The sequence below is a fragment of the Haliotis cracherodii genome, unplaced genomic scaffold (genome assembly GCF_022045235.1).
Source record: "Haliotis cracherodii isolate W230 unplaced genomic scaffold, xgHalCrac1.p SCAF_13, whole genome shotgun sequence".
Classification (NCBI taxonomy): Eukaryota; Metazoa; Mollusca; class Gastropoda; order Lepetellida; family Haliotidae; genus Haliotis; species Haliotis cracherodii.
The window spans coordinates 23,970,727-23,994,331 of record NW_027266268.1 but is presented as its reverse complement, the minus strand read 5'-3'; the positions used below and the strand labels follow the sequence as shown (position 1 = coordinate 23,994,331).

Here is a 23,605-nt window from a genome sequence, read left to right as displayed (position 1 = left end):
TCGGCATTAAGCGACTAAAACAAGCACTGGTCGGCTCGGTGAGGTATCAGTGTTAAAGTACGGCTTGGTGGGATAGCGCTATAAAACCGACAGAAGTCCGTACTAGTACAATCAGCCACTCACACACGTTAAGGCAAGTCGCTGTATAAGTGAAATACTCTTGAAAGCGCTGCATACCCCGTTTCACCTCATCACCTCACCCTGGAACTAGAGGTTGTTACCAATTTGGAAAGTTTATTTGACTTATAGTTTCTTATTAATACCCCCACCACATCATGGGACGGTTAAGACAAGAGCTGAAATTAGAGTGAATGAATGTCATTTTACGCCAACCATGGCAAAAGTTTTTTGTTTTTTTGTAAATACGAATGTATGAATCCAACCAGCAAGTTGTTCATATCTTGGTCAACGTCCCACGTCGCCGGAGTGCGGTGACAATCAGACATTTCACACATCACCTCATTGTTGTGGGTTCAGATGACAAACGTGGGGCAGCTGTTTTGCCCCGGCATCACCAAGGGGTAATAATGAGTGAGTGAGTGAGTTGGGTTCAACGCTGCTTTTAACTGTATTCCAGTTATATTGCGACGTGTCAGCTTAATGTGGGAGGAAAGCCCGAAGTGATGCAGGTCTAGGACGTTTGCCACTTCGGTGAAACCCACGAGCACGGGTATGGTGCTGACAAACCTAGAAACATAATCGGTGCGAACCGGGATTCGAACCCACAATCATAGGTTTCTGGCGTGCCCAATGGACGCCACGGGGTAAAAAGGAACAGGAACAGTGACATGGTGTCATGGTAACACTGTATTGGTAACGGTCGTATCTAGCATGGCCATGCTGCGCACTGGGACAACCATACATGCAATATTGATATACTTGATGTGTGAAGTGTCACAACTTTACATTATTCTGTGGAATATCGGGGGCACGGGTGGCCCAGTCGTCTAAGGCGCCGCGATTCGCTGTGCAGAGTTGCGTCCCTTGGGCACGTCAGAAACCTATGATTCACCAACCCTTCCTGGGAAGGGAACGTAGTCGGCCCCTACCCTGAGTTTCTTGATCAAAACAGGGGCGTAACGTGTCCGTTTCATTTATTACATGACTCTAATTTCTTAACCGGACCTGCATTCTGTAACCAATTGTGGTTTTAAACATTCTGTCATACAGCTTCGTCTTATGTGAATATATATTAACAAAGTGCATACAGATTTCCATACCTTATAAGCGTAAAGAAATATTGAGTTAGAAGTTTAATCATTAAAGTAAAACGTTATCGTGTAGCACAGTTGGCGCACCGACGTCACACAATAAAATAATCATTAGATAAATATTATTAGATAAGAGTTACAGCTTGACCTGTCCGTCCTTTGTGACGGTTTCCGTCATTTGTAATTTAGGATTGCTGATTGACGCACCAAGCGAATTGCCACCTGTCATGCATGCTAAGTCTCGGCTTCATTATAGTGAGTGAGTGAGTGAGTATGGTTTTACGCCGCTTTTAGCAATATTCCAGCAATATCACGTGGGAAACCAGTAATTGGCTTCACACATGTCGGGAATCGAACCCGGGTCTTCGGCGTGACGAGCGAACGCTTTAACCACTAGGCTACCCGACCGCCCTAGCTTCATTATAGATAGATAATCATAAATGTCAATCAGGTAAAGTCAATTTATTCATGTCCAATCAAACGAAATTGTATAATATTCATTGTTTATATTGTCCAATCAGAATGCAGTACACAATCCTGTAATATTTAATGCATTCACTATCATGTATAAAATTATATAATTGGTATAAGAACAGCCAAAGATAAAACATGAAATCATATCAATATATGAAAATAGAAATCTTATCAATCTTACAAACATAGACATCGAATCAATACAAAAACAGAAACAGAAATGTTAGCAATACTAAAATTCACAATAGATATGTACCCTACTCACACACGTGAGTCCCAAAGGGACAGGTCAGCCTTTTTAGGCAGAAGGCGACCTCTTAAACACTTAAAGCAACAACAACATCATGGTATAGGAGAGAGAGAGAGAGAGAGAGAGAGAGAGAGAGAGAGAGAGAGAGAGAGAGAGAGAGAGAGAGAGAGAGAGACTCCGAACCCCCGGTCACACTCTTGGCCGATGCCTACTAGTGTCCGTGTAATAAAGGCTCTACATACAATAATAATGTCGTATGTGCGATGCTATGTCTAATATGCGATCCCCTGTCGCCAGTATGGAAGTGCCTTTTACTTACAGAAAGACTTAATACTTATGTATGACGATCCCCTAGCGTCAATTAGGACGTGCCTGTATAAGTAACAATTATACACCAGTGATACACCCATAAGTAACAGTGAGTTAGGTAGTGACCTGGTCTTACCAAGAAGTAACAATTCCTTTCTTTAAAAAACTACAGCGAACATGAAATATATATAAATGTTCAACGAATATATTCCTAAACACCACAAATAAACATAAGACGAATGTAAATTATAAATATAGCTGTTCCATATATAACCTTCGTTGATTGAGTCTGAGTTATGACTTGAGCACAAATCGACAAAAAGTCAGGTGAATTCTACCAACGTAATCAGTACAGCGGCCTGGAGGTTAGTAAACAACGAATTTACTATCCTGCCTGGTAGATTGCACGAAGATGCTATAGATTGCTAAATATCACTTATTAAATTAGTATAATTCACTTCTTAAACCACAATGTAAACAATGTGTTGAGAATGTAAACACATACAAGACATGCTTAGGAATGTGTTTCAATCCTAAACGGTATGAACATTTGGTGTTTTCTGTCTGAACACGGTTAGGGTCTAAACACATGAATGAGCTCTCGCCTCAGCGTAAACGTTACAAAACGTTACAAACCCACAAAAAAACATGATTAGAATTTAAACAGCTTTAAACATGTTTTCAATTTAATTTCCTTTAAACATGTTTAATAGATTGCATATCATCAGCCTATTAGTCAAATATGGATGAGATGTTTAATATATATTGAAATCAGAGGCACTTGCATAACACATATACCTCAAGGATTTACCCCGAACTTGGTGCAATATCAACACAAAAATGTAAAAATAACCCAAGAGGGTGGTGAGTAGGAAAACTGACAGTTGTGACTACAAAAATCTTCAGGGAGATTGGGATTTTATCGAAACAAAATAGACTGTATTCATTGTAAATGTTTGTTTGTTTGTTTGAAGTTTAAACCCGCACTCAGAAATATTCCAGCTATATGACGGCGGTCAATTGATAATCGAATCTGGACCAGACAATCCAGTGATTGACTTCATGACCATCGACCCACGCAATTGGGAAACAATGACATAAAGCACCACAGCCAGGGAGCCTGACCACCCGATTCGTTAGTCGCCTCTTACGACAAGCATGCTTTAAAGACCGATTCTAACCCGGATCTTCACTTGTCACCCGTCTTTCGTGGAAAGATCCCGTCACGGGGTGTAGGACGGGTGGTTATTTGCAACTCTGAACTGCCATCACTCTCACTAAAGTCAAATCTTCGTGTTCGCTACCGCCATACCTATAGGACTCCGTGGTCTGGTCGATAAAGTGTCCACCGGGACAGCGGAAGGTTAGTGGTTCGATTCCTGGTCGCGTTATACCAAAATACGTTAAAAGTGGTGTATCCATGTTAAAATGCTACATCGTATCCAACTGTGCCAGCACTATAAAACCGACATTAGTCCTGGCTAGTACAAGCACACACAGACACACACACAGACACACACACACACGCACGCACGCACGCAAGCACGCGCATCGTTAGTTCAATAATCTTGAACGCGACGTTAAACCCCATTTCACCTCACCTACGAGTGCAGCGGCAGAGAACTAAGAAATGTTAATGGTTTGTGTATGCCCCCCTGGATTTTTTTTATAGAAAACAGTTTTATAATGAATCAAGTTGGGGACAAGTGATACTTGTACAGATATTTGCCCCCTCTGTCAAAAAAAGTTAACTCCGGCCTTGTCACTAGTAGCCAAATGATAAATACATACTTTTGCCATACTAGGAGTGTTTTTTTTATATATCTAGTGATGACTTTTAACATGATTCAATTGTTTTGATAGATTATTGTCTTCCAATTTTCATTTCTGATATTTTGTGGATTTTTAAAATGTTTTTCTTACTTTTCGGTTATTATGCATTGAATACCTATTACTGATAACACATTCAGAATTTTACTTGAGCTGTCTTTGCACTTGTCTGGACAAATCACTGAAGTCTGACATCATCATACTTTGTGGTAGGTAAAATCATTCCTGTTTTTGTCCAATTCGGAGCTCCATACACAACTTTTCCCTGTACCGCGATACGATGGAGTTCTCTCCCTTGTCAAACTCGAGGCCCGGCTTTTACCCGGCTCTACTAATGTAACTAATGAACTTTTATCAGTAAAATATGTATGGTTAGGTAAAATAAATGACGTCTGATATAGAGAACACGACTAATCATGAAGGGCTGTGAGTGCATTTTGTTCCGTTTAGCATACACAAGTGCAATTATGAATTAAGAAAAGTAGTGTAAATGAAGTAACGGTGAATTTGGGATTTCAGCTTCCTTTTTTTTCATTTCGACCGAAAGTTCTTGTAATATAATTCAACTGGAATGTTTCAGCGACGGACGGAATGGGGCCCATTTTGTGTTTTCGTTTAAAAAACGATATTTAGATAGTTTTAAAAGGTGCCTTATGTATAACTTGCGTAGCATCTCTTCAAATAAGTCACTAAAATTAAAGATACTATTTTTTCTAGTTTGTCTCCACATGCAATGATCGTTTCTCCTGAGCCGATTCCGACTTTGATAAGTGACAGCGACGCCCTCCCAAATACAGCTGCGGTCTGTAATCAGTGTTTCGTTTCGTTAAGGATATTTTTGCATTAACCGCCCCTAACCGGAAGTTTACATCATGTGACCGATGTGAGGGAAGGCATAAAAGAAAGTTAAAATCACAACGAACGACACCCCGTGGTAGAAGTATTGGTAGTTGTCAACACCCCTATCCCTGCGTCAACATGGTGCTTCATTCAGACAGTGCTGTCGACGTGGCGACGGCGTCAAACTACAGACAGGTTGTCGTCATCAACTATCACCTGGACTTCAATGTGGATTTCACAAAGAAACAGATCAATGGAACCGCACTGATCACGTTCAAGACACTGGCTACTCGACTTGTTGAAGGTTCGTGAGATACACACACACACACACACACACACACACACACACACACACCTATTACGTGACCCTACCCGGGTAGATCTACCCGCTGTGTGTCTCAAGAGATATGTTTTAACCATATCCCTGGCAAAACGTATTTAGATACATGTATGAAATAATAATATTAATAAGTTGGCTAAAGTTTTATTTTCATTCAAACGTATAAAAGTCAGAAGGAAGGGTTACATAGTCAGGAGGAAATGAGAACATTAGTGTAAACATAGAGTTCTGGATAACTTTTGTCATTAAACAATATATCACCATATTAGCATCCATCAAGGAGAAATTCAAAATAGCAACCATTAAATGTAAATGTTAGGCAGTCACACACTCTGTCAATTGATAAGGGCGTATAGTACCACAAAGGTGAGTTGTACTTACTCATCATGCTCATACACATTGAACATGCTTTGAAACCCTATGAGGAAGTCTGGCCGTGTCGCTCATTGTTATTTTGACTACTGGATCAACCGATCACGCATTGTGTTGTTTCTGGAGACAGCACTTGCTCGTCCTTTCCGAGGGTTTAGACTTTAATGGTGTAACCAGAGACCATTTATTCCATGGTTTTGTCGTATAGTGACATTTTAGTATAGTTTCTGATAAATCTGATAACCAATAAAGTCATGTATAACTGGGCGGGTTATATGTATCTAAGTTTGTATTAAAGTATGCAGGAATAAACATGCTGAGAACAAGAAGTGATAAGTACTTGGCCTTCAGGCACCTAGCTGTTACGACTGTCTGAGTTTTCTTTACAACTTACATTGTTAAATTGTTCACCATATGGATTTAATTACCAGTTGATTACCGTTACTAGATAGAGGCCCATCCCGGTCAAACGGGCCCCAACTCCTACCCCTGGGTCTCTAAGACGGGAGCCTCCCAGATAGGTGGGGAGGTATCACCTGTATGTCAACTCTGTAAAAATATATTTTGATTGTTGTGTCAATACATATACAGTGTTAGAAATTGGCACTAGTCCTTTAGTCCTTGCCAAACTGCCAAATGGTTAAGGTATCATAAGGACTAGTAGAAATTTGCCCTTTATAAGGCTTTTCTATTTGTTATCATTATAAGGACTAGTGGACTAAAAATGTTAGTTTCTACCCCTGATATAACACTGACACCCTAAATCAATCAAATTACATTGACAATTTTGGATGTACTTTAGTTCTGTGATTTATTTCAGTTCGGCTTGACACCCACGAAACACTGACAGTTCACAGTGCTCACTTAGAGGGGGTGGAGCAGTCTCTCATCATCCGGACCAAAGACTTCACAGACTACGGCACAGCCCTGCTGATTGATGTGAGAACTATTCAGAGCCATAGGAGGCTTGTAACATTCTTCTTGACCCATCAGATCCACTACGCTCTGTCCACCTCCCTAGCAACTGTTGCTAGCTCACAATTGAAGCATTGTTTGTGTATACAGGCTATAAAATGTCACGGCAACACACAATCCTAATACCCTTATCTGGGCGGTTTCCTTGCTTATATTAAGATTTTTGCTAACCATTTTTGGCTTACAATTTCATCAAGAATCTGAACATTTCTTTGAAGTTGAAGAGAATAGATATCTATTGGACTGTCTCTAGCTTATCCAACTTTCCGTTTTACAACATTTGGCTGGAAAGGTCTTTTAAGTAAATTCTTTGTTCCTCCCATGATGTATTTTATAATATATGATAATAATATTGTCAGGTACAAGTTTCTAAAACCCCAAAGAATGGGTACACTATTAATGTCTAACTTAGTCCTTTAACAGCAAGTATATGTTTGATTCCTAAATGTCTTTAGCTATAAGTAAGAAGTCTATCTGGTCATACATTTTTCAGTCAGATTTCATCAACTATTTACAAACCATGTTTACTTACAATGCCACAATAAGCAACTTATAATTTGAATTATTATTTTGATACCATGGAGAATGAAAACCTCTTTTTTCTACTTTCTATTTATCTATCACCAAATATTTACAAAACTATAATTGTCTGTTTGGCCCCCAGCTGCCAGCAGAAAAGAATGCCGGCCAGGAATTCAAGATCCGCCTCTCATTCACCAGTACTGGGGGCTCAGGGGTCTGCTGGCTGGAACCACAGCAAACTGCAGGTGCTCTCTCATGTATATCTACTGTTGTTGATGTGATAAGCACCCTTCTCTCTGTCTCTCTTTCGCCAGTACCAGGTCTGCTGGCTGGAACCACAGCAAACTGCAGGTGCTCTCTCTCATGTGTATACTGTAGTTGATATGATAACTACCCTTCTCTCTGTCTCTCTTTCACCAGTACCAGGTCTGCTGGCTGGAACCACAGCAAACTGCAGGTCTTAGAACCATGTGGGTTCATGCTATAACAAAATTACGAAGTGTTTTGTAGTATTATCATTCATAACTTTGTTGGCAGGTAAAAAGTTGCCCTTCATGTACACCCAGGGACAGGCAGCTTGTAACAGATCCTTCTTCCCCTGCCAGGACACACCCATTATCAAGTCAACATACACGGCTAATGTCAAGGTGAGTTCTGTAACAGATCCTTCTTCCCCTGCCAGGACACACCCATCATCAAGTCAACATACACGGCTAATGTCAAGGTGAGTTCAGTAACAGATCCTTCTTCCCCTGCCAGGACACACCCATCATCAAGTCAACATACATGGTTAATGTCAAGGTGAGTCCTGTAACAGATCCTTCTTCCCCTGCCAGGACACACCCATCATCAAGTCAACATACACAGCTAATGTCAAGGTGAGTTCTTTAACAGATCCTTCTTCCCTTGCCAGGACACACCCATCATCAAGTCAACATACACAGCTAATGTCAAGGTGAGTTCTGTAACAGATCCTTCTTCCCCTGCCAGGACACACCCATCATCAAGTCAACATACACAGCTAATGTCAAGGTGAGTTCTGTAACAGATCCTTCTTCCCCTGCCAGGACACACCCATCATCAAGTCAACATACATGGCTAATGTCAAGGTGAGTTCTGTAACAGATCCTTCTTCCCCTGCCAGGACACGCCCATCATCAAGTCAACATACACTACTAATGTCAAGGTGAATTCTGTAACAGATCCTTCTTCCCCTGCCAGGACACACCCATCATCAAGTCAACATACACGGCTAATGTCATGGTGAGTTCTGTAACAGATCCTTCTTCCCCTGCCAGGACACACCCATTATCAAGTCAACATACATGGCTAATGTCAAGGTGAGTTCTGTAACAGATCCTTCTTCCCCTGCCAGGACACACCCATCATCAAGTCAACATACACGGCTAATGTCAAGGTGAGTTCTGTAACAGATCCTTCTTCCCCTGCCAGGACACACCCATTATCAAGTCAACATACATGGCTAATGTCAAGGTGAGTTCTGTAACAGATCCTTCTTCCCCTGCCAGGACATGCCCATCATCAAGTCAACATACATGGCTAATGTCAAGGTGAGTTCTGTAACAGATCCTTCTTCCCCTGCCAGGACACACCCATTATCAAGTCAACATACATGGCTAATGTCAAGGTGAGTTCTGTAACAGATCCTTCTTCCCCTGCAAGGACACACCCATCATCAAGTCAACATACACGGCTAATGTCAAGGTGAGTTCTGTAACAGATCCTTCTTCCCCTGCCAGGACACGCCCATCATCAAGTCAACATTCACGGCTAATGTCAAGGTAAGTTCTCTTAACAGATCCTTCTTTCTATGTCAGGACATGTCGCCAATAAGTCAATGTACACGGCCAGGACACGCCCACCTTCAAGTCAATAAGAAATAGTTTGTAGCTGTATTATTGGTGACTATTTTGAAATACAGTATAGCAGGAATGTTACCCATAATAATGTGTACAGTTTCTGATGGGCTGTGATCTGTTGTGTTCTCATGGGGAGCTGCATACATGATGTTGCAGGTGGCAGAAGGCTTTGTCCCAGTCATGAGTGCCAGCAAAAGCAGCTATGGGGAAGTAGCCAACCTGTCCGGGGACAAGGAGACGTATTACTTCAGCCAACACGTGCCCATACAGGTCTACCTGGTCGCCTTGGCAGTCGGAGACCTCAAGGCTGCAGAGATCGGACCTCGGAGCAAGGTGTACGCCGAGCCAAGTGTCCTGGTGAGAGGGATCTCAGCATGTGTTAGCAAATGATGAGGGTCTCTTGGAAATGTCTCAATACTTTTGATCAGACATCAAGCGTTCTGAACCCGTGAAGATCTGGGGTAGAATAGGTCTTCAGCAACCCATGCTTTCTGTAAGAGGTGACTAACGGGATCGGGTGGTCAGGCTTGCTGACTTGGTTGATGAATGTCATGCTCATGATGTCAATCACTAAATTGTCTAGTCCAGACTCGATTATTTACAGACCGCAGTCATATAGCTGGAATATTGCTGAGTGGGGTGTTAATCAACAAATAAACAAACAAACAATCAAACGTTCTGACTGGTCTCTTATATTGCCAATTAATGTTCAAGTGATTGTGAGAAATCAAGGAACACTTGCAACTTTTACCTGTATGTGGAAGATCGGTGTCTAGATTCTGTGGCCACCTCCTGATCTAATGGATAGGGTGTCTTCTCGAATGGAAGGTCGGTGGTTCGATTCCCTGGCCCATTTCCAGGTCTAGTGGATAGGGTTTCTACCAGGAGAGTGAAATGTTGGTGGTTTGATCCCAAGGCAGTCATACAAAGAGAGCTTAAAATGTGATACTTGTTGTTTCCCTGTCTGTTTTGCATTATCAGGATAAACCCCAAATTAGACATCTCAAAGTCTGTATAATGTGTCAGATTGGTGGTATCCATGTTAAACTGTGGCATGATATCTCGGTGGGCTAACACTATAAAATCGGCATAAGGCCGACTAATACGAGCAGTATGGCCGACTAATATAAGCAATAAGGCTGACTAATACAAGCAGTACGACTGCCCTATTACAAGCAGTAAGGCCGACAAATACAAGCAGTAAAGCCGACTATGAAAGCATTAAGGCCAACTTATACAAGCAGTAAGGCCGACTAATACAAGCATTAAGGCCGGCTAATACAAGCAGTACGGCTGACTAATACAAGCAGTAAGGCCGACTAATGCAAGCAGTAAGGCTGACTAATACAAGCAGTAAGGCCGACTAATACAAGCAGTTATGTCCGGCTAATACAAGCAGTAAGGCCAACTAATACAAGCAGTAAGGCCAACTAATACAAGCAGTAAGGCCGACTAATGCAAGCAGTACGGCCAACTAATACAAGCAGTAAGGCCAACTAATACAAGCAGTTATGTCCGGCTAATACAAGCAGTAAGGCCAACTAATACAAGCAGTAAGGCCGACTAATGCAAGCAGTAAGGCCGACTAATGCAAGCAGTAAGGCCGACTAATGCAAGCAGTAAGGCTGACTAATGCAAGCAGTAAGACCGACTAATACAAGCAGTAAGGCCAACTAATACAAGCAGTAAGGCCAACTAATACAAGCAGTAAGGCCGACTAATACAAGCAGTAAGGCCAACTAATACAAGCAGTACGGCCGACTAATACAAGCAGTAATGACCGGCTAATACAAGGAGTATGGCTGACTAATACAAGCTGTGAGGCCGACTAATACAAGTACTCACACACATGTACGTCACTATTTAAGTTTATAATCTTGACTGCGACGTTAAAATTTAAATCATCCTGACCTTCATCTTTCATTGGTTCATCCTAAATGTAAAGAAACTATTTTTACAGGAGAAGGCTCGGGCAGAGTTTGATGGGGTGGTCGAGGAGTTCATATCGACGGGGGAGAAGTTGTTTGGGCCCTACGTGTGGGGGAGATACGACATCCTCATCATGCCGCCGTCATTCCCATATGGGGGGATGGAGAACCCCTGTCTCACCTTTGTCACACCCTGTCTGCTGGTTGGGGACAAGTCCCTCACAGACGTCGTCATCCATGAAATTGTAAGTTGAGCGCTTTGGATGCCTTCCCAATATTTTGTGTAATGTTTCTAACAATCGTTAATTTTTATCCCCCGGGCATATATCAGTGTATTTGATCGAAACTTGGCATACCTATCAGTCACATACTGAACTGGTGCCTTTTGCTATTTAGGAATTTTAGAAATTTTTATTTTTTACGATTACATGGCAACAAGTTCATATAGGGTGGCTTCACTTATGGAGTATAACAAATAAACTGTTAAATATTTCTTTGCCAAACATTGCATGTCCATATATAAAGTACATACTGAACAGGTGCCATTTGATATTAAGGAGTTTTAGAAATGTTTATTTTAGAATTTCCATTGCAGATATTTTGACATGGGCTAAGAGAAATGTTGGGTCAGGTACCTGGTTTGGGACCATAACGTGTTAAATGGGTGGGGGATATAGATGATTTCGTTGACTATACGCTTGTTTCTTGTAATTTGTCATTTGTTTTCATAAAAAAAAAACACAGAAACACACGTTTTACTTTCCATTTCATATGGATGCGACCATGGTGGATCTTTTGTTGGTAAACAATGTATGCTTCTTAAAGAACATTCAACTCTTGACTGATTACATACAGAATTGCACATTTACTTGTGGTTACTTTACAGACAGCTGCCGGGGGGATATGTCATCTTTCTGATGACTCTTGTTTATACAAGGATGTCAGTAATCACTGCTTGTATTGGAGACTTCTCACAGTGTGTGGGGACATGGGTGGTCCAATCACTGTCACCAAGGTTAAACAATGCAAAGAATCGCAGACTAAATGAACAATCATCAAAGATATAGGGCTGTTTAAGTGTGAGTGGCATTACGGTATATGGGTATATTGAGGTTCACTCTTTCCACGATACTTGTCACAATATCATTTTTAACACTCAGTATATCGGGTTCTTTCAAATAGCAATTTTTGTCATGTGTTTAATGTTAAGAGCATTCCAAATACCCGGAGCGTATATTTGTGCATATTTTTTATTTAGTGAACATTACGTTGTTCCAGCATCTTGATTTGTTCCATTTATGAACTTCAGTTCACGCAATGGTGTTTCAAATTGCTATTAAATTCAAAAATTTTAAATATACAATATATTGTTATATGTATCGCAATACGGCCTTGTACATCGTAAAATATTGTGATACTGAGTGAAATATGTGAATTTGTATATTTTTGACTATGTGCCCCTTAGACAAGTTAAAAAGCAAACAGAGGCGGTCGGGTAGCCTAGTGGTTAAGGCATTAACTCGTCATGCTGAAGACCCGGGTTCGATTCCCGACATGGGTACAATGTGTGAAGCCCATTTCTGGTGTCCCCCGCTCTGATGTTGCTGGAATATTGCTAAAAGTGGCGTAAAAACATACTCACTCACTCACTCACTCACTAAAAAGCAAACAAATGTATAAAGGTCTCCATGTTTTCTTAAAGGTCATTGTTATGTATGCATGGGATTGATATATTGTGTAGCGTTGGATGTGATTGATGAATGAGTGATCTCCCTGACTCTGTCCATCGTGTGACGAACAAGTGCATATACAGTAAACTACGCTTATAACTAACTTAACAGGCTCAAAGAGACGGTTAATTTTAGTTCGCTACAACTGTAGTTCATTTTAAGCATGTATGCAGCATTTATACAGTAAACGGCTGGGACCAAGAAATAAGTTTCTTATCAGTCAGTTCATTATCAGCATATTCGTGGTAAATGTAGTTTACTGGAGTGTACTAGCATGCTCAATGACCCCTTCTGTTTTCATAGGCCAGTTACAACAAGATGGCAGATTTTAAGACACAGTAGAACTTGGATATAATGAACACGGATAGAGCGAACAAATGGATACAGTGAACTGTTAAAAAATTCCCGATTTATCTCTTACATGATATCATATCAAATTTACGTACATAACAAACTCTCTACAGCGAACTAACAGATACAGTGAACTGATATCTGATCACCGACAAGCCCATCTATCACTAATTAGTGATGTGTATAGCGAACTGAGAAATCTCACTCAGTGTCAAGTGTCCCTGACAATTGGCTGTACGCAATCAGCGGTGAATCAACACAATTGCGGCAAATGAACACAATCAGCTGTGACGGATCAACCATGTTAAACTTAAATGAATGTTATAAAATGTTATCAATTGAATTCTATGAAGCGATCACTGCAGAAACAAGTAAATGCTGCAATTACGTGTATTGTCTTTTGTTTTATCCAAGATGGCGGACGTTTCCGAGCGAAAACATATATAACGAAGAACGGATATAACGAACTGATTTCTCCGGTCCATTGTAGTTCGTTATATCCATGTTTTACTGTACCTGACCTTGAAAAGTCAAATACTCTTATATACAGACAAGCAGATGTCCTTAAGTGTATCCTATGCTATGTTGAATTGGGGTAGTTGAAATCGGGGACTAAGGGGAGGTAACTACCATCGCCTGATTATGATTGCAGTCCCACAGCTGGTTCGGAAACCTGGTCACCAATGCCACATGGGGGGACTTCTGGCTCAACGAGGTAGGCTGTGTAATGTTGTGCATGTTGTGTGGCTTTTGTCTTCATATGTTACCTTCTGATTTTGTACACATAACACCTATTGACCTGTGCCCAGCACCTTACTGAGGCAGTCGGCTAAGGTACATATGCTTCAATGGCAAATGCTAGGACTGTTCAGAGCTTGAGATAAGCTGTGTATTTGTGTCAAATACACCCCAAAAATAGTCACATTCAATTAACTTGCGTACAGAATTGCATGTATTAAATGAAAAACTCAAGTGTATAAAAACAGCACCCGTAAATACCTAATGAAACTTTTTCAACATGCTTCCAAAGGAGCTAATTTCCAAAACACAATTACGAGCTAATTTACTTTCTGAGTCAAGCCTATATATTTATAACAGTTATTTACATCTGAAACATTATTTCTTTTTTTTAAATCTCAAAATGTTCGTTAATTTTGGGAATGTTTTTCCTTTCCATGGGCAGGGTTTCACAATGTTTGCACAGCGGCGCATCATGGAAGAGATACTGGGACGCCCGTACACCTGTCTGGAGGCGGGCACTGGCCTGGCCCTGCTCCGTCTGCACATGGACCACACAGGAGAGGTAGGTGGCATCGGTGTTGACAATACTGTACAGGTAGATAAGGCTGGTGCTGACGATACTGTACGGGTAGGTGTAGCTGATGTTGACAATACTGTACAGGTAGGTGTAGCTGATGCTGACACAGAAGAGGTAGGTGTAGCTGATGTTGAAACAGGAGAGGTATGTGGCATTGATGTTGACAATACTGTACAGGTAGATAAGGCTGGTGCTGACGATACTGTACAGGTAGGTGTAGCTGATGTTGACAATACTGTACAGGTAGATAAGGCTGGTGCTGACGATACTGTACAGGTAGGTGTAGCTGAGGCTAACAATACTGTACAGGTAGGTGTAGCTGATGCTGACACTACTGTACAGGTATGTCTAGCTGATGCTGACACTACTGTACAGGTAGGTGTAGCTGATGCTGACAATACTGTACAGGTAGGTGTAGCTGATGCTGACACAGAAGAGGTAGGTGTAGCTGATGTTGAAACAGGAGAGGTATGTGGCATTGATGTTGACAATACTGTACAGGTAGATAAGGCTGGTGCTGACGATACTGTACAGGTAGGTGTAGCTGATGTTGACAATACTGTACAGGTAGATAAGGCTGGTGCTGACGATACTGTACAGGTAGGTGTAGCTGAGGCTAACAATACTGTACAGGTAGGTGTAGCTGATGCTGACACTACTGTACAGGTATGTCTAGCTGATGCTGACACTACTGTACAGGTAGGTGTAGCTGATGCTGACAATACTGTACAGGTAGGTATAGCTGATGCTGACAATACTGTACAGGTAGGTGTAGCTGATGCTGACAATACTGTACAGGTAGGTGAAGCTGATGCTGACAATACTGTACAGGTAGGTGTAGCTGATGCTGACAATACTGTACAGGCAGGTGTAGCTGATGCTGACAATACTGTACAGGCAGGTGTAGCTGATGCTGACAATACTGCACAGGTAGGTGTAGCCGATGCAGACAATACTGTACAGGTAGGTGAAGCTGATGCTGACGCTACTATACAGGTAGGTGTAGCTGATGCTGACGATACTGTACAGGTAGGTGTAGCTGATGCTGACGCTACTGTACAGGTAGGTGTAGCTGATGCTGACAATACTGTACAGGTAGGTGTAGCTGATGCTGACAATACTGTACAGGTAGGTGAAGCTGATGCTGACAATACTGTACAGGTAGGTGTAGCTGATGCTGACGATACTGTACAGGTAGGTGTAGCTGATGCTGATGCTACTGTACAGGCAGGTGTAGCTGATGCTGACACTACTGTACAGGTAGGTATCATACTAGTGGTACTGCTTGTATTCATATCCTAGCTACATGAAACTGATGATACTGAGTGGATCTAGCATGGATGGATGGATAATTGAGATGGACCTGACTGTCTAGTACTGGTGATCCTGATTGTGTTCATATCCTGGCTCTAAGACACTCTGATACTGCTTGTGTTCATGGCCTGGCTCTAAGACATTCTGATACTGCTTGTGTTCACAACCTGGCTCTGTGTTTAGGACCATCCCTTCAACAAGCTGAAGGTAGTTATCGAGCCTGGTGTCGACCCCGATGACACATACAACGAGACGCCGTACGAGAAAGGCTACTGTTTTGTCAGCTACATGCAGCATCTAGTCGGAGATGTCCACAAGTTTGACCAGTTCCTCAAGGACTACGTTGACAAGTTTAAATACAGGGTAGGATGACCTCTAGATCTACATTCCACATAAATGGATTTGTTTGTTCTGACAACTCTTAATTACCTTTGCTTGTTGTCATAAGGTTGATCAGTTGATCAGTTGAACAGTTACGTGGTTGTTATCATGAAAATAAACTTGAATGAACTTTTTGTTGTTGATAATTCTTGACTATTTCTGCTATATACACATTATAACATAAGGATCTTTAACACAAATTACAGCTAAAATGGATAGAATTATCATTAAACTGCCGGCATGTTATGAGAAATGTGCGGGCCACTGTAACTTTAATGCCTTCATATTGCTTGACGATGGGCCATTATCACGCCCGTTATAGGGTAGGGATGGGTGAAGTCACTTTCAATAGCGATGTCATCTGGTTTGTTCTGTGACGTTTCCTTATTTGTAAAAGTGGGTCAGTGACATTCGTGTTGATTGCAGTAAATGTTTCAAAACAGATATTGTTGTTTCTTTTTATTTGATAACAAATTACATCCATCTTAGCTATATTAACGATAACTCTCTTTTTCAGGGCATTATCATTTGTAGAAGCCCTCAGTCTTTTCAACTGCTCTCCTTCGTCGGACATTAATGGAAGACCTCAGGCTTCTGCAAATGATAAAGCCCTGAAAAAGAGCGTTACCCTTATATTGAATGTGTGCTTTTTGACAATTGATAATCTTTTGTGATGTTTGTTGTATAGAGTGTGGTGGCATCTGACACACTGGAGTATTTCCTGCAGTATTTCCCTGATCTCAAGGAACAGAAAGCAGACCAACGGTGTGTATGTCTTCCAGCCTGGTCCTTTGGGATTCCTTGTACAAGTTGGTCAATTGCCAGCTAAGATGATTACGGGTTAGAATGGGTCCCCAGCAACCAATACTTGTCCATTGTGCCAGCTAAGATAATTCCGGGTTAGAATGGGTCCCCAGCAACCAATGCTTGTCCATTGTGCCAGCTAAGATGATTCCGGGTTAGAATGGGTCCCCAGCAACCAATGCTTGTCCATTGTGCCAGGTCAGATGATTCTGGGTTAGAATGGGTCCCCAGCAACCAATACTTGTCCATTGTACCAGGTCAGATGATTCCGGGTTAGAATGGGTCCCCAGCAACCAATGCTTGTCCATTACGCCAGCTAAGATGATCCTGGATTAGAATGGGTCCCCAGCAACCAATGCTTGTCCATTGTGCCAGCTAAGATGATTCCAGGTTAGAATGGGTCCCCAGCAACCAATACTTGTCCATTGTGCCAGCTAAGATGATTCTGGGTTAGAATGGGTCCCCAGCAACCAATACTTGTCCATTGTGCCAGGTCAGATGATTCCGGGTTAGAATGGGTCCCCAGCAACCAATGCTTGTCCATTCTGCCAGATAAGATGATTCTGGATTAGAATGGGTCCCCAGCAACCAATACTTGTCCATTGTGCCAGCTAAGATGATTCCGGGTTAGAATGGGTCCCCAGCAACCAATACTTGTCCATTCTGCCAGCTAAGATGATTCTGGGTTAGAATGGGTCCCCAGCAACCAATACTTGTCCATTGTGCCAGGTCAGATGATTCCGGGTTAGAATGGGTCCCCAGCAACCAATGCTTGTCCATTCTGCCAGATAAGATGATTCCGGATTAGAATGAGTCCCCAGCAACCAATGCTTGTCCATTATGCCAGCTAAGATGATTCTGGATTAGAATGGGTCCCCAGCAACCAATACTTGTCCATTGTGCCAGCTAAGATGCTTCCAGGTTAGAATGGGTCCCCAGCAACCAATACTTGTCCATTGTGCCAGCTAAGATGATTCTGGGTTAGGATGGGTCCCCAGCAACCAATGCTTGTCCATTATGCCAGCTAAGATGATTCCGGATTAGAATGGGTCCCCTGCAACCAATACTTGTCCATTATGCCAGCTAAGATGATCCTGGGTTAGAATGGGTCCCCAGCAACCAATGCTTGTCCATTGTGCCAGCTAAGATGATTCCGGGTTAGAATGGGTCCCCAGCAACCAATGCTTGTCCATTCTGCCAGCTAAGATGATTCTGGGTTAGAATGGTTCCCCAGCAACCAATGCTTGTCCATTGTGCCAGCCGAGATGATTCCGGGTTAGAATGGGTCCCCAGCAACCAATACTTGTCCATTGAGCCAGCCAAGATGATTCTGATTTAGAATGGGTCCCCGGCAACCAATACTTGTCCATAGAGCCAACCAAGATCATTCCATGTAAGAATTGGCCCCTAGCAACCAATGCTTGTCCATTCGGCCACCTAAGGTGAATCCTATTGGAATTAGTCCCTGATTTATCTTTTTAGTTGTGTTCAATGAACGATGGACCACCTCAAATACCTCATGGACCCCAGGTTACCTCTTACACTGATATTTACCCCTGGCTTTGACCATCTACTATTTGTTTTGTAGACACATTTCACGATCTAGACATCTGTTGACAGGGAAGGTTTGGAGTTTGACCGATGGCTCAACACCCCCGGCTGGCCGCCGTATGTCCCTGATCTCTCAGCAGGCAAGGAGCTGACCGAGCCAGCAGAACAGCTGGCTGATGCCCTGGCAGGGGAGACAACTGAGGTACAGCGCGATATCATCTTCCCAAAGCAAGGGAGTTAACTGACTGCAAAAGTCTACTTTCCAGCTGAAACTTGGCTGGAATTCCTGAGTTGGCTGGTCAAACGAGTCAGTGCGTAGTCAAATAAAAAATGTGCAACGAAATAGACATTCAGTTCATAAACAACATGGATTTCAATGTGCAGATTTCCGTCGACTGCAGGATTTGCAAAACGTGTGTACTGTCAACTGGGCTGACATATATCTTTCAAATCTTTTCATGCTTTTGATCAAGGTGCTCAAAAGATTTGATGCTCTTCCCAAAGTAGGACACTTTTTATTTCAACATAGATCATGATTATCAATCAGATCGCCTTGACAGGGCACTCCATTTCGTTTGAAGAAAATGCAAGTGAGATGAGAGGTGGAATCTGATTGGTCAATAGGAGGCACATAGAAGGGACATACACGTAATAGCAAATGGTTGTGCTACGATTGAGCCACAAAATTCCAGTGTAGTTTGTCAAGGGTTGAAACTGGATTTTCGTAGACAGTTAACTCCCTTGCCTCGGGAAGATGCATGACATGAGCCATGTATCAGATGTGTTTACTTTTAGATGATGAACTTGTAATTGCTACTGTGGGTTAGACTGGTTGCAGGAGCTTGCTGAATCCTGCAATTCTCTAAGTAAACAGCTGCAGATGCACAAGTAGATCCTCCCCCTTTTAGGATGCCCTACATTAAAACCTACCGTGTGGTTTTGTTCTTTTCATAACTTAAATATTTTTTCCAACCTCCCTTTTTCAAAATCCTGGATTAGCTGCTGAATGATGTAAAGCTTGTGATATCTTCACAAACCTGTTATTTTACTGTCTACAATGCTCATTAGGTTCATGTCTTAGATGATTTCCGACTCTCCTGTCAGTTTTCTATGTCATTTCATCTGAGGTCCAAATCATGTTCATTTCCATGTTTTCTGTGTCAACTCCAGGAGAGTTTCCATGACATCAGTTCCTGGAAGAGCTACCAGTTGCTCCACTTCCTCAACAAGCTGCTGGAGAAGTCTGCACTGAAGTCCGAGACTCTCGCCGCCATAGCCGAGAAGTACCCCCACCTGGCAAGGTCACACAACGCAGAGGTCAGTTGATAGTGCAGTAACAGAAAGGAGGAAATAAAATGATACCTTGTTTCTTATTTGTTTCAATTTTTGTAAGATGGTTAACAATGCCAATGAGAAATATTTCACACAAACCTATTGTCTGTATGTCAGAAAATTTCACACAAACGTATGTCAGAAAATGAGTAATGTTATCAACTTATTTCCACATCTTTGCTTTGATGGCTTAATTATTTTGTTCAAAATTTGGATTTGAGGACTGGGATTGGAAAGATGTGGAAATAAGTTGATCAGACGTATTTTAACATTGTATTTTAACATGCATTCAAGCAATAATGTAAAACTTAGCATGGGAGCCTCTTCCTCTGTATTGGTTATCTGTGAAATACAAGTCGCTTCCACACAGCCATAACATAGGTCATAAGTATGTTAACATAAAATGCAGCTTTGGAATTATAACTACCATTTGCTGCCAAGCTTCTGGGCAGATCCAGATATCCCTGACACGCCTATCAAAAGTTAAGAGGTATAATATGTTCCACAGGATAATTGTGCCATCCTGCTTTCAGATCTGTTTGAGATGGGCTCAAATCTGCATCAAGAATGACTACCAGCCAGCCTTCCCAGACATCAAGGACTTCCTGCATAGCCAAGGTAAGGAGGGCATGAATCATCCAGATAGCTGCTGATCACGTTATAAAATAAACGGCACCCAACCTGGAAAGCGTTTTTCAGTATTCAGTGTGCATACTGTAGCGGATGTACACTAAGTGAGGACACCTGTTTTTATACCTCTATAAGTGCAAACAGAATGGATTGAAATCTACTGTTAGGCTTAATAAGATGAAAGAATTGTGAAATATAGTGCAGGCAGGTGGTGTCTTTTATGGGGTGGATGGGGGAGTGGTTCAAACTCTGTATGTAACCAAATAAACAGTTGTGTAACCAAATAAAAAGATGTGTACATTCAACCTGGGAAAAGGCCTCCCTACACAAATGTATTCCTCCATGAGTATAATACTTGAATACAGTATTTGACTACTGTTGGAATATTTAAGGATTTTTATGGGTTTTTTTTAATGGAAATAAAATGAAACGTGCGACGGACTTGGTGATGACGCAGATGGTACCTGAGAACCAAGATTATTATTAGCCTTATATAGCCTTATAACGCACAAAAAACTGTAGGCGACAATGCGAAATCAGTATACTCATTCAGCACAATACTGCAACACAAGACGCTCCCATGCGATTTTTAGCCAATCCGGAAACAGTTGCCTGTTAGTGGGCATGGCCCCTTTTTTTTATTCTATGGAAACATGAATGCAAAAACAGGTTTGTGAACATTTGTTTGCAAAGAGGCCCATAAAACAATATGACATCATATTAATTCATTGTCATGAATAATTGATGTCATCCATTGTTCCCGAGTTTATGTGAGGAGTTTTTTGTTAGGGGGTTTCTGGTTGTAACAGAAATCAATATTCATTGACACTTCTGACTGTTCCAGGCAAACAGAAGTACACACTGCCCATCTACAAGGCCCTGATGAAGGGGTCGGACGCAGCTAAGACGTTTGCCTCCACCGTCTACGGGGAAACCAAAGATCAGCTGCATGTGCAAGTCTCCAACTACGTGGCAAAAGAAATAGGGCTGAAGAAATAACGTCACACCTGCTGCTGGTGTCACACAGAGACAGAAGGAAGCAGGACACTGTCAACGTTCTTAAGTCTTTCAATGTTTTTGAGAGATAGTAGTACTCTATGCACAGAAATGTCACTTTGATATAATGACAAAGTTGAAATTGACAAGACAACTCTGTGTTCCCTGATGCTACAGCTTCTGAAGCCCTTGACGTTATTGATTGAAGGAGGAGGAGAATGATGAACTATCAAGGAGAATGATGAACTATCAGCGTGACTGGTTGATCCTCTAATGTCATGGGGGAAGACGGTTGTGATAGTGCACTTATTCAGATGTCAGATTTATACTTTTATACATATTCAATCTTATCATATCATTTTTTTTATTTCTCTCTCGGAATATGTGATAATACTATCTGTCTACCATGATTTTATGATATTCTTCCATGACTTTAGGGTATATTTGAGTGATCAGTGAGAGGGATCATGTCACTGTACCTCCGCCTTTACAGCATGTTTGCTGAGTAATAATATACACAAAGTTGCTCTTTGTTATGTTGACAACCACTTTATACTTTATGGGCGGCCGGTAGCCTAGTGGTTAAAGCTTTCGCTTGTCACACCAAAGACCTGGGTTCTATTCCCGACATTATGGCCCTTGGTATTTAGTGAAACATTTATATGTACAGAGAAACTTTGTAAGTCCAGGCACTGTTAAGCTAGAAACTCATCAGCTAATTCCTGAATTTACAAGTCCTGGATATGGAGTTATGGCCCTTGGTATGTAGTGATAGATACATATGAACAGAGAAACATTGTTGGTCCCATTTGTAGAAACGTCATTAGTCCAGACTCTTGTCTTGTTCCTGCTCTGACATTTTAACATATTCTCCTTATCCAGGACAAGTTGATGTTATTTTGTTATTTTGATACGTTTACCACACACTCAGGGTTGAACACAATGCATAGTCAAATTGTTGCCTTGAATGGATTCAAGTTTGTTATTTGTATATTTTTGTGCCTTTGATAATACAGTAAAGATACACAAATAAATAATTGTATTGAAATCGAAACATATCTGCCAATTTTCCCTCAAGGTATCAAAAAACAATTTTGTTATGAATTTATTTTCAAAGCACTGCATCAATTCAACTGTCATACGCAATAGAGAGAAATGAAATGTATTTTTCTGAGACTAGGATTTTTTAACAAGCTCAAACTACCAGCTAAGCAAACTTCATGTCATTTTAGAAAGAGTTTGCACTGAGAATAACTTTGAGGTAGTCTAATCAATAGTAATATGTGTATAACATTGTTGTCACTCATTATTAAAATTCACTGCAACTGTCATGCTTTGGAATTATCTTTTCTTACCAAATGTTGTCAGAGGTCTTTGTCATAGAACTGAGGCCAGGTTGTAGGCGCCTTGCATTAGACATATGGTTACTGTTCAACTTGAAATTAAACTGAATTAAATCAGTGTGGCTCCAGAATAAGAAAATAGATCCCTGGCAAGAGAGGCGACTAAGGGAATAAGGCGGTCAGGCTCGCTGACTTGATTGATCCATGTCATCGTATTCCAGTTGCATGGATCGGTGCTCGTGATGGTTGTACTACTGTGGAGAGTGGCGTTAAACTACAAATACACAAACACTCTGTTTTGTCATGTTCTTTATAACCGAGGTTGATTGATCCCATTTGACGACAGCAACTAATACATGTGTAGCCTCTGGAAACATACATACTCCCGTGAAGATCTGGGCTTGTCGTAAGAGGCGACTGACTGCATGTCATCGTACCAAATTGCGTAGATCAATGTTCATGATGTCAATCACTAGACTGTCTGATCCCGACTCCAGAGCGGAGTTCAACAACAAACAAACAGAAACAGCCATACACAAAGACATGCTTCATTGTTATACACTTTGAGTGAAACAACAAACAATCAACATGAATGTTGAAACGGTCGCATTCCGTGTCACATCCACAGCAAATGTACATCAGTGTCCAGAGGGCCAAATCACAACTTTCGATCTTCAAGCTCTTGTGTCTTCGAGAGTCTAAAATGTAAACCAAATGTCAAACATGCAGCAATTATTACTACTAGAAAGGGGATATTGACCAACAGATAACTGAATGTATAAACTCAAATTTGAATCACATCGTTCAACAATACATGTGAAGTTTGCCATCAGCACGGGTTTGGTCCTGACAAACATAGGAACATAATCAGAGTGAACGGGGACTCGAACCCATGGTTATCGGCTTCTGGCACACAGTGGGACA

At 41.5% G+C, this 23,605-nt stretch overlaps 1 protein-coding gene across 4 annotated transcripts; it reads left to right on the top strand.

Annotated features, from left to right (window-relative positions):
• The first annotated feature begins 4,938 nt into the window (after nt 1-4,938).
• On the top strand, nt 4,939-22,651 carry LOC139459790 (aminopeptidase B-like). Of its 4 annotated transcripts, XM_071241460.1 has the most exons (14): nt 4,939-5,218; nt 6,447-6,565; nt 7,266-7,368; nt 7,661-7,770; nt 9,160-9,360; nt 10,964-11,176; nt 13,665-13,727; nt 14,196-14,315; nt 15,828-16,007; nt 16,714-16,790; nt 18,450-18,582; nt 19,551-19,697; nt 20,246-20,330; nt 21,187-22,651. In XM_071241460.1, exons 1-14 carry the CDS (start codon nt 5,053-5,055, stop codon nt 21,339-21,341), a joined length of 1,872 nt encoding a protein of 623 aa, XP_071097561.1. In that variant the 5' UTR covers nt 4,939-5,052; the 3' UTR covers nt 21,342-22,651. The 4 variants fall into 4 exon arrangements, with proteins under 4 accessions (XP_071097561.1, XP_071097562.1, XP_071097563.1 ...); XM_071241461.1 differs by lacking the exons at nt 4,939-5,218; nt 6,447-6,565; nt 7,266-7,368 and adding an exon at nt 7,555-7,580 and having other exon boundaries at nt 21,187-22,650; XM_071241462.1 differs by lacking the exons at nt 4,939-5,218; nt 6,447-6,565; nt 7,266-7,368; nt 7,661-7,770 and adding an exon at nt 8,786-8,848 and having other exon boundaries at nt 21,187-22,650.
• Nucleotides 22,652-23,605: the final 954 nt, after the last annotated feature.

Bases quoted from the DNA above. Each gene is read 5' to 3' on its own strand.
- LOC139459790 (XM_071241460.1), top strand. From the start codon at position 5,053: ATGGTGCTTCATTCAGACAGTGCTGTCGACGTGGCGACGGCGTCAAAC. The intron at 9,361-10,963 runs GTGAGAGGGATC...CTATTTTTACAG, and splicing joins ACGCCGAGCCAAGTGTCCTG to GAGAAGGCTCGGGCAGAGTT. The intron at 14,316-15,827 runs GTAGGTGGCATC...CTCTGTGTTTAG, and splicing joins ACATGGACCACACAGGAGAG to GACCATCCCTTCAACAAGCT.